Source organism: Oncorhynchus nerka, linkage group LG2 (genome assembly GCF_034236695.1).
Source record: "Oncorhynchus nerka isolate Pitt River linkage group LG2, Oner_Uvic_2.0, whole genome shotgun sequence".
Lineage (NCBI taxonomy): Eukaryota > Metazoa > Chordata > Actinopteri > Salmoniformes > Salmonidae > Oncorhynchus > Oncorhynchus nerka.
Window position 1 is genome coordinate 24,029,301 of NC_088397.1, and position 11,865 is coordinate 24,041,165.

An 11,865-nucleotide genomic window follows, 5' to 3' on the forward strand; every position below is an offset into this window, starting at 1 on the left:
CCAAAGCCCAGGCCCAGGCCCCAACATTTACCCAAGACTTTTGCAAGAGTTTGGGAGTTTTTATGTTTTGTTTGTTTTTGTATCATGCAACCTGAATTAATTGGAGGCAGTGCTGCCTTTTCCTTATGTTATTACGATATTTGACTTTTATGCGAAGATGTATTTATTTGACCTTGGTAGTACAGTATTTATGGGCTCTACATTTTTGTACTTGGAGTTTCCTGCTGACTCATTAGTGTTGAAATGTGCCAAAACCGAGATTAAATCATACGTTATCTCTCCTCACCATCTCTTTTTGTTTGCCAAGGACAGAACTCTGAAATAAGACAACTTAAAATGTTACATTTCATTCTGTACATATCACACCTTTCTGAGTGAATTATTCTATATATTTTTTCCCCAGACATAAGTAAATGATATGCCTTAATCAACTAGTGTGTTGCTTTCTTTTGCCACTGGAGGGCAGGAGCACACCTCACAAATATCTCATGCACAGAACCACTGAGTGAGCTGTTTTGTGATCCACACTTGATCAATTATTAGCATTGACATATCCAGATACTAAAGAAGAGCATCAATTATCGTTCATCTTCTTTGTCTTTACTGGTTATACTTTTTTTTTTTATGCATTAGTGTGTTTTTATTTCAAGCCTTGTTATCTTTTCAATTATTAAGTTATGGTTGGTATTTGACAAGGATATTCTACAGGGTGCCATGTTTAGAACATTGCAGGAAGATATGTAATATGAAATGGACATGATGTGAAATAAATCATGTTCTTGCTATGCATTGTTGTTCAGAGTGCAACACATTACTGAATAAACTGAGATGATGTACAGTGTTAAATCTTGTACTGTTGACATATTGTACCTCTGCCCGAAGGCTGCACTGTGTAACAGTATGCATGGGTGCTGAGTGCATCCACAGTATATTGATTCAGCTCTGGCCTTAGAGAGAGACAGCCAGCAAGCAGCCGTCGCTACATAGTCAGGCCTAGCCAGAGCAGATGCAGCCTGTGGTTAAAGTCTCTTACTACCAGACCAGGGCAGAGCGCTGGGATACACTCCTCTCCTCTAGCTTGTGAGGCGACCTCTGACCCTATCGTGTTTCCACGGTGATCCCCCCCGGAGGATGTGTCCTGGCCCTCAAGGGCAGCGGCGATGTCATGTGGCCGTTGTCATGGAGAATGCCATTATCGCCCCTAAGGGAGAGTCACGTCTCGAAGGTAGAGGAGAGACACACACCCACACACTGAAGCTACCTAAAGATATCCAGTACAAGTGACAACTCTGGCATTCTCCTTCTTGTGATGAAAGGTTGCATTTCAACCTGGGCTATGATGTTATACACTACATGACCAAAGTATGTGGACACCTGCTTGTTGAACATCTCATTACAAACTCATGGGCATTAATATGGAGTTGGCCTCTCCTTTTGCTATAACAGCCTCCACTCTTCTGGGAAGGCTTTGCACTAGATGTTGGAACATTGCTGCGGGGACATGTTTCAATTCAGCAATGAGCATTAGTGAGATCGGGCACTGATGTTGGACGATTATGCCTGGCTCGCAGTCGGCGTTCCAATTCATCCCAAAGGTGTTCGATGGGGTTGAGGTCAGGGCTTCTTCCACACCGATCTTGACAAAACATTTCTGTACAGAACTCGCTTTGTTTATGGGGGCATTGTCATGCAGGAAAGGGCCTCCCCCAAACTGTTGCTAGAAAGTTGGAAGCACAGAATTGTTTAGAATGTCTTTAAATGCTGTAGTGTTAAGATTTCCTTTCACTGGAACTAAGGGGCCCAAACCTTGAAAAACATCCCCAGACCATTATTCCTCCTTCACCAAATTTTACAGTTGGCACTATACATTCGGGCAGGTAGTGTTCTCCTGGCAGCCGCAAAACTCAGATTCGTCTGTCGGACTGCCAGATGGTGAACCGCGATTCATCACTCCTGAGAACGTGTTTCTACTGCTCCAGAGTTCAATGGCGATGAGCTTTACACCACTCCAGCCGACGCTTGGCATTGCGATCTTAGGCTTGTATGCGGCTGCTCAGCCATGGAAACCCATTTCATGAAGCTCCCGACGAACAGTTCTTCTGCTGACGTTGCTTGCAGAGGCACTCCTAGACATTTCCACTTCACAATAACAGCACTTACAGTTGACCAGGGCAGCTCTAGCAAGGCAGAAATTTGACGAACTGACTTATTGGAAAGGTGGCATCCTATGACGGTGCCACGTTGGAAGTCACTGAGCTCTTCAGTAAGACAATTCTACTGCCAGTGTTTGTCTATGGAGATTGCATGGCTGTGTGCTTGATTGTATACACCTGTCACCAACAAAGTAGATGAATCCACTAATCCACTGATCATATTGTGTCAGTCACATTAGATATTTAATTAATAAAGCCTTTGATTAAGCAGGGCCTTGTAGATCAAATTAAATCAAGCTTTATTTATACAGCACATTTCAGGCATAAATGCAACACTGCACTTCACAAGGAAAAACATTAATTAAAAAAACTGAAATAAGAGGATAAAAAAAGCATAACAAAGACTGAACAACTAAAGAGCACACTTAGGAAAAGCAAAACTAAAAAGATTTTAAATTATGTCCACAGTTTCAGCCCCCCTCAGGTTCTATGGCAGGCTATTCCAGAGGTTGGGGGCATAACTAAAGGCTGCCTCTCCATACCTCTTGGTCCTAGGCTTTGGGGACAGAGGGCCTGAGGGACGTACTCTGAAAGCAGGTCTGACATGTTTTGGGGTGCACAATTGTGGATTGATTTAAAAAACAATAAAATAATCTTAAAATGAATTCTGAAACTCACAGGCAGCCATTACAGAGACATTAGACCTGGTGTAATGTGTGCTCTCTGTCTGGTCTTGGTCAGTACCCGTGCTGCAGCGTTCTGTATGTTTTACAGTACAGAGACATTAGACCTGGTGTAATGTGTGCTCTCTGTCTGGTCAGTACCCGTGCTGCAGCGTTCTGTATGTTTTACAGTACAGAGACATTAGACCTGGTGTAATGTGTGCTCTCTGTCTGGTCAGTACCCGTGCTGCAGCGTTCTGTATGTTTTACAGTACAGAGACATTAGACCTGGTGTAATGTGTGCTCTCTGTCTGGTCTTGGTCAGTACCCGTGCTGCAGCGTTCTGTATGTTTTACAGTACAGAGACATTAGACCTGGTGTAATGTGTGCTCTCTGTCTGGTCAGTACCCGTGCTGCAGCGTTCTGTATGTTTTACAGTACAGAGACATTAGACCTGGTGTAATGTGTGCTCTCTGTCTGGTCAGTACCCGTGCTGCAGCGTTCTGTATGTTTTACAGTACAGAGACATTAGACCTGGTGTAATGTGTGCTCTCTGTCTGGTCAGTACCCGTGCTGCAGCGTTCTGTATGTTTTACAGTACAGAGACATTAGACCTGGTGTAATGTGTGCTCTCTGTCTGGTCTTGGTCAGTACCCGTGCTGCAGCGTTCTGTATGTTTTACAGTACAGAGACATTAGACCTGGTGTAATGTGTGCTCTCTGTCTGGTCAGTACCCGTGCTGCAGCGTTCTGTATGTTTTACAGTACAGAGACATTAGACCTGGTGTAATGTGTGCTCTCTGTCTGGTCAGTACCCGTGCTGCAGCGTTCTGTATGTTTTACAGTACAGAGACATTAGACCTGGTGTAATGTGTGCTCTCTGTCTGGTCTTGGTCAGTACCCGTGCTGCAGCGTTCTGTATGTTTTACAGTACAGAGACATTAGACCTGGTGTAATGTGTGCTCTCTGTCTGGTCTTGGTCAGTACCCGTGCTGCAGCGTTCTGTATGTTTTACAGTACAGAGACATTAGACCTGGTGTAATGTGTGCTCTCTGTCTGGTCTTGGTCAGTACCCGTGCTGCAGCGTTCTGTATGTTTTACAGTACAGAGACATTAGACCTGGTGTAATGTGTTCTCTCTGTCTGGTCTTGGTCAGTACCCGTGCTGCAGCGTTCTGTATGTTTTACAGTACAGAGACATTAGACCTGGTGTAATGTGTGCTCTCTGTCTGGTCAGTACCCGTGCTGCAGCGTTCTGTATGTTTTACAGTACAGAGACATTAGACCTGGTGTAATGTGTGCTCTCTGTCTGGTCTTGGTCAGTACCCGTGCTGCAGCGTTCTGTATGTTTTACAGTACAGAGACATTAGACCTGGTGTAATGTGTGCTCTCTGTCTGGTCTTGGTCAGTACCCGTGCTGCAGCGTTCTGTATGTTTTGCAGTTGACCAATGGCTTTCTTGGGTAGACCAGACAGGAGAGCATTGCAGTCGTCTGCTTGTAATAAAAGCATGGAAAGAGTTTCCCTGTATCAGCCTGAGAGAGAAACAGCCGCACCTTGGAAATATTCCTCAGGTGGTAAAAAGCTATTTTAGTCACATTCCTAATGTGTGATTTGAAGTTGAGTTCAGAATATAAAATGACACCTAGGTTTTGTACCTGGTGTTTTATCTTTACTGCCCGTGAATTAAAATGTGAGCCAAATTCTCTGTAATAATTGGCTCCAATAATAAGTACCTCAGTCTTGTCTTGATTTAGCTGGAGGAAGTTGTGAGCCATCCAAGTATTTAAACCACTAATACAGTCTACGAATTTATCTGTGGAGCTAAAATACTCTGGTGACACAGAAATGTTTCTGTGCGTAGCAGTGAAAATCAATTACGTGCTTTCTGATAATGCTGCCAAGGGGTTACATATACTGTATAAACTGAACAGTACCAGACCCAAAACTGAACCTTTTGGAATGCCACATTTGATGTCTTTTTTCTCTGAGTTCTGTTCACAAGCGGTGACAAAGATGAAGAGGCTGTTTTGTGTTGGTGTGGAGGCCTTACCGTGGGGAGGTAGGGAGAGAGACACACACAGCCTGTTTAATGTCAACCTGAGTGTGCCTTGAACACCACTACTAGGACAAGCACCGTTGTGTTACCAGTTCACACTTTGACTTGGTTCCTGGTCAAAGAGGGGTCTGGACTTCTTATCATGTCCATCAACATATGAACGTAACAACCTTTTACATTTTCAAATCAAATAAATCATTCATTTTTATGATTCTTATTATCTTATTTCCCTTTCTCTCTGCAATTCTAACAGTCAAAAATACAAGGAAAAGCCTGGACGGAGTGAAGGAGTCGCTTCACATCAATGATAGAAATAATCTGGATAATTTATTGATCTCAAACTCACACCAGAGTGCTCCCTTCACATAGGGAAGAGCAGGAAGCCACTGAAGGTGCTGTAGTTACTCGACTTTTCATCATAGAGCTCCTGATTTACTGGGAGACGCATGTAGACCACATCCCCGGCCTCCAGCTCTAGAGTCAACGCATTAGACAAGAACCTATTACGCCCATTGTCATTGTTCTGGTGATTGAACATGACACTCTTGTCGTTGTGGTAAATATAGGCATCTATGGACGGTGGACCCTTGAGACCCATGGCAGTGAATCTGATGTAGTAGAGTCCTCTCACTGGGGCTGTGAAGACACCTGCATCAGAGGAGAGTAAAATAAGTTAACAGACTGTCACAGACACTGTTAGCAATGCTGGAATAGCTGGTTGTCTACATGTTTCTATATGGGATAAAGATGACACAATCACAATGCATGTGTACACCTGTCCGATAGCAGATGTCTAATGTGAACATGATCTGATCCCAGATCACATTTGAATACAAGATGAAAGTTTTTGTGTGTTCTGTACCTGTATTTGGGTTGTAGGCCTTGCCGATGTTGGTGATGACCCTTCTGTATACTAGTGTGGTGATACTATTAAAGGGTCCTAAATATCCATCATTAGTCAAACCAGCAGAGAAGGCCACCTTTGGTCTGTCTATGAAAACAGAGGAGGGAATTCAAATTCACTGATTAAAGACAAAAACAAACATGTTAAATGCATAATATGAGCCTGATGAAGACAAAAATCACCTAAAAAGACATGGAAATGAAATCCTAACAAATGGTTTAAGTGGAAAGCAAAGATGCAATCTGCAACATTTATCATATTACAAACGCATTCGGCAATGAAGAAAAAAAACAACACTGATTCGCCAACAGCCCAACAGCCCTACAGCCCAACAGCCCTACAGCCCTACAGCCCAACAGCCCAACAGCCCTACAGCCCAACAGCCCAACAGCCCTACAGCCCTACAGCCCTACAGCCCAACAGCCCAACAGCCATTCCATTAGATTTACAAGCATGTGCAATTGCAGGCCTACAGTATATGCACCATGGTGTTTACCTGCATTCTCTCTCCTCAGCTCCTCCACCATCCCCTCGCTGGCATCCAGTCTGGCCTCTAAGGCTACCATTACAAAAAGACAGAGTAGTCAACTGAAGCTTAAACTCTCTGTTTTAACCAGAATGATTTCATATATGTGACTGAACTCAGGAAGGTGAGCTTATGTCCAATTTTCAAGATTGTCTTTCTTTTACATTTGATAAAAGTTCAGACTCAACTTCAAAATGGCATATAATATCATATAATTAAGATATGTTTCTTTGAAATTTGATAAACCTGTTTTTACATTTTGGAGACAAGTAGGAGAAAAATGCCCTTTCTAGAGGGCTCTTTGTTTACGGCCATTCAGCATCGTTCACACCCTCTTAATCCTTCGCCCCACCCATCTTTTTAAGAATTCCCATGGAAACGAATGAGTCAGCATGGCATCTTCCTCCAGGAAGTAGTCTCTCTCTATTGTCCCCCTCCTTTATCTCAAACATGAGATCCTGCCTTTCTCCCTACATAGCTCAGTGCTTTCCCCTTGGCAAAACTAGGGTCATCATTTAACAGATCCCAGACATGTTTGTAATTAATGTCCCCCTCCATTATCTCAAACATGAGATCCTGCCTTTCTCCCTACATAGCTCAGTACTTTCCCCTTGGCAAAACTAGGGTCATCATTTAACAGATCCCAGACATGTTTGTAATTAAGGCATATGACAGTTCAGAGGAGTAGGAAATGGCAACAAACGCCTGCGATCCGGGAATCCGGTCCTTTACCTGTGTTCCCATTCTCACTGTCTGTCGCTCTGGCCTCCAGGGCTAAAATGGCATGGGAAACAGCCATGAAAAGTGAGTTCATATGAGAAATATGCATAACTAACTGTCTATAAACAACTTCATAGACAATTTTACAAATACAGTTTTATTCGTGACCCTTTCTTTCTAATGAGAAACAACTGATGTTGGTGGACAAACTACATTACCTGCATTTATTCTCTTCAGCTCCCCCACCTCCCTTTCACTGGCACTCAGTCTGGCGCCCATGGCTAGAATTGTGGGAAGAAAGTAAGTTCATGATCCTCCTTTGAACTGACCTCATTATAACAAATGAATTTATATTACAAAACAGCCTTCTGACCTGTATTCTGTTCTTTAGAGTCCTCTACCTCCCTCTCGATGACACTCAGTCTGGCCCCCATAGCTGGATTTATGGGAGAGAAGAAAAAAAACAATTCTCAAAAACATGTTGATCCTCCACTGAAATGACTTCTAAATGAACCAAATTCCATAAATACCAGCATTCTCACTCTCCAGTCTGGCCTCAGATCCTCTTCGCCATTTTGCTCTCCACCTTCTTTCCATCTTTTTCTCCATGTTCCTCATCTTCTTTCTCTGCTCCAAAATCATGGTTCCCAGGTTATCCACCACGTCTCTAAGCTCCTCTACCTCACCCCAGATATCAGGCGTTGTGATGGTCTGGCCGGTCGTCTGTTTGCTAGTCAACTCTGTATCTCCAGTCCCGCGGCTCTCCACCAAACTCTCTCTATCCCCTCCACTCTCTCCCTGAGCCCGTGTCCCAGACCGACAGAGCAGCAACACCAGCAGAGCTACAGCACCCCTCATTCTGAAACGACACCTCTTCAGAAATAACACAGCCTGTGAGGCTCACTACAGGCAAAAAAAAGTAGTGAAGCCTGAGAAGTGTTTCACATGTTTCTGACGTGATGTGTACAAAAGTAACGTCAAGGATCCTGCTGAAGAATTCAAGGTGAGCTGACTGCCTTTTTAATCTGAGACACTGCAAGGTTGTGGGAGAACCTGTTATTTGGTTGAAGGTCTTTCTTTATCTCCATAAGGTACCGTGTGTTGATGTTTGTGTTTATCTATTTACATAATACTAATACTGTGACAGATCACACACAGTGAATGAATGCACACCGTAGACACACAGATTAACTGATTACACATTCACAAGTAACACAATCATATTATAATGACATTTCTTTTTACAGTTATGCACACACATGCGCACGCGCTCACACACACACACACACACACACACATACACACAAACTGTTGCATGCTGTCGAATCAATTGAGCAGCCCACAGAACAACCAGTAGTCAGTACTTCCCATTAATTTATTCAGTCATCTGTTCATTTGTTTTTTTTATCTATATATTATACCATTAAATGTGTTGATTTAGGATGTTTTACAAGGAGCCTCACGGCTGGTATTCATACTGTAGTAGTAAGATGATATGCTCATCATAAATGAGCCTATAGGTGTGCTTGCGTTTGGAGTGTGTGTGTGTGTGTGTGTGTGTGTGTGTGTGTGTGTGTGTGTGTGTCCAGTCGTTGGTACGTGTGTGTGTGTGTGTGTGTGTTCACGGAGTAGCTTTCGCTAGGATTGAAATAGGCAATCGATGAATAACCCAAAGCGTTGTTCTCCTGGACATACTGACTGACTAGCTGGTGGGGGAGAGGAGCTGAACAGTACTCAACAGCTCCACCTGGGGACTGACCCCCCCCCCACAGTCCGATAAAGATGCAGGAAAGAGAACGTTAGCAGCGCCTGAGGGGCTGTTGTGTTGGGAAACAAAATGCGGGGGAGATGATATTTGACCTTTGACCTGGACCATATATTCAGCTGATCTCTTCTACTTTGGAAGAATGGGAAATCAGTGGGTTCCATGTAATTGATATTGTCATATTCTTGTAGTGGTGCTTTTTGTATGAGGATATGTGGTAACCTGGTTAAATGTTAGGGATATGATACTGGTGATTGTTTTTTTATGGTGTGGCAAATAGCCAGGGCAAACCAAGACAGAGCAAGAGAGATGTGCTTGTATTAAAAATTACCATTTATTTGACTTTTGTCAGATTGATGCCAACTATTTCACTGTAAAAGAGAGTGAGAGAGAGAAAGTGTGTGTATGTATTTTCTAAGCAAAACTTTACAGCTATGCACAATAGCATATTTTTTCAGTAAATTTCATCAGTATCACTATTCAAGGTCATTGAATTAGATATTTTAAACAGGAGAGTAGTAATAGCATGATTTGTTAAGTATGTTTTTTATTTAACAGTTGGCTGTGGTGAGTGTAATAATACAGTAGTGAATAGGAGATGAACAAGGCTACTGAACAAAGCTACTGAATGAAGTTACTGAACAAGATTACTGAACAAGGATACTGTACAATACCCTCTTGTGGGGGGCCGGAACTGAATGAATCGGCCCGGAATCGGGTGTCGGACTCGGCCGGAATCAAAATGAATGACTGCCCAGAATCGGCCCAAGTACATCGGGCCGTTTCCGTCTACCAGAATTCAGCCACTTTACCGGTATCTTACCAGAATCCCCCCAGAAGCGGCCCAATGCAACTTTAATAAATGTAAACAAATGACCCAATTTACTCATTTTAAATATTACTATTATACATTGTGTACATACAAATTATACCCATTCACAAAAAAACACATTTTCAGTTGGAGGAAACACCATACACCTGTGTGACCGTGTCAGCGTGCATGCACCTGGCCCGCCACCGGAGTCGCTACAGCGCGAAGGGACCCGGCCGGCCAAACCCTCCCCTACTCGAATGTCGCTGGGCCAATTGTAAGTCGCCTCATGGGTCTATCGGTTGCGGCCCGGCACGGATCTCAAACTAGCAAACTAGCGTCGCTCGGGAAGCTCCACCCACAAAGTTTTGAATGGTTATCAATTGCCTTGCACAAAGTAGCAAAATACTAAAATACTACACAAGGACTCTTACGTTTTTTTATTTAAATGTTAATTGTATTTTTTGATCACAGAAACAATGAGAAAATATGGAAAAATACATAATGAAATGTTAATTATATAAAGCAGCCCGTGTAATCATCTGCCAGAGACTAGCCTCAATCGGCCCGACACCCAAGTAACAATTTCGGATCAGATCAATTACACCGGAATCAGCCCGTGCTCCATCCCCGCATCCTAGCCATAAGTAATACTGCCGAAGTCAGCTCAGACTCGGGCCACATGACGTCGGCCGAGTCTGACACTCAGCCTCGTGCTCCGACTCTCAGCCGGAATCTGCCCAGATCCACTGTGCTAGCTGGGTAACCACCAACCCAAATACAGTCTTGATAGAATGATGGTTATCTGCTTACTGCCACTAATAATCATTATATAACAACGATACAATACGGTTTGATAGATCGCGACAGGCCGCTTCCACCTGTCATTTTCTTCATTTTGCAAGTCTCCGAGACTGAGGGAAACATGTGTTTTTGTAACAAATGATTTGTGTCAAATTCTCCAAATTCAATTCGCTGACAAATTGATACAATTTCCCCTATGTATTTTCCATTGGCCTTTTCTTTGATTTTAATACCGGCCTCTAAAATAGTCAGATTATGTAAATGATCAGATGAGGAAATGAATCAATCCATCCTGGTTTCACACAGAAAGTCATTTGATCTGTCACTAACTGTATACTTGGAGTCATTATAGTGGAATTATTAATTGTCTGTGATATTCATTCCGTCTAAACGTCCTAAATGATAGTGCAGTATTATTCTATAACCAGTAGGGGGCACAGTAATCACTATTTAAGAGTCATGGTGGTGGAACAAAAACTCAAGAAATTGTTGACTGGGATATAAAGGAAGAACATAATCATGACAGCAGTTGGACATCTTCATCACTGTTTAGTATCAGATGGTCAGTATCTGTGTCCTCAACACTCACCTCGAAGAAGATGTTGGTGTAAACGGTTTTATTATTGCTGGAGAAGACTAAATTAAAACATGTTTATTGGGATTTGATGGAATGATATTTCATTTATTTATGATATTACATTAGATGTGTAGTTAGTGTTTATTTTTTCAACATTTTGTTGTTATCAATTTGATTGATTAAAAGCCGAATTGAAGAGTAGCTGCAAACACAACTTGTGCTATGTCAATGTGCAAATTACAAATCTTACAGTATGTGTGTATACCTCTAATGGTGGAATTTAAGATGGCTAAAGTTAATATTTCTATGACGTTACCTACGACTGCTCCTCTTGTTGTTCACCTGAAAGCTCCTATTACAGTATCACATTGATATTTTGTAACCATATTCAAAGCAACACAATTTTGCTCACCAGAGAAAACACACCAAGAATATATTTTACATTTGACAACTGAATGAAAAACTTCACCATTCCACTTCATCCCAGTGACAGAAATGATGGACGACAGGTAAAATATCCCAAATACAAAACATCTCATAAATATCTGACTGCTACTATTAATAATTCATTTCCTTTTTTTTGATACAAAGAAAATCCAGAACAACAAGCGTAACAACAACAGGGATAATATATGCAGTAAAAAGCTCATTGTCTGACGGAGGAGTGGAGAGACCAGTGAAATGTGCACTGGAGTGAAACACGAGAGAGCCCCGGAAAGGGTGAGGCTCAATGTCACTCTGCACAGAGCACAGGCAGCGCAGGCAGCACAGACAGTGCAGGCAGCACAGACAGGCGGGCAGGAAGCAAAACAAACCTCCCCCAGATGAGCCTAGCAGCTCAGTTAGAAGCATGATGACTGTGTTATGAGATAATGAAGAAAAAATAC

The 11,865-nt window shown here is 42.6% G+C and overlaps 1 protein-coding gene across 1 annotated transcript; it reads right to left on the reverse strand.

Moving 5' to 3' along the window:
* Window positions 1-5,224: 5,224 nt before the first annotated feature.
* On the reverse strand, window positions 5,225-7,879 carry LOC115144567 (cerebellin-4-like). The gene is made up of 7 exons (XM_029685617.2): window positions 7,564-7,879; window positions 7,395-7,457; window positions 7,240-7,302; window positions 7,034-7,075; window positions 6,272-6,334; window positions 5,734-5,862; window positions 5,225-5,519 (listed from the first exon to the last, which is right to left on the reverse strand). The coding sequence occupies exons 1-7, from the start codon at window positions 7,877-7,879 to the stop codon at window positions 5,233-5,235; spliced, it is 963 nt and encodes a 320-aa protein (XP_029541477.1). The 3' UTR covers window positions 5,225-5,232.
* Between the last annotated feature and the right edge of the window lie 3,986 nt (window positions 7,880-11,865).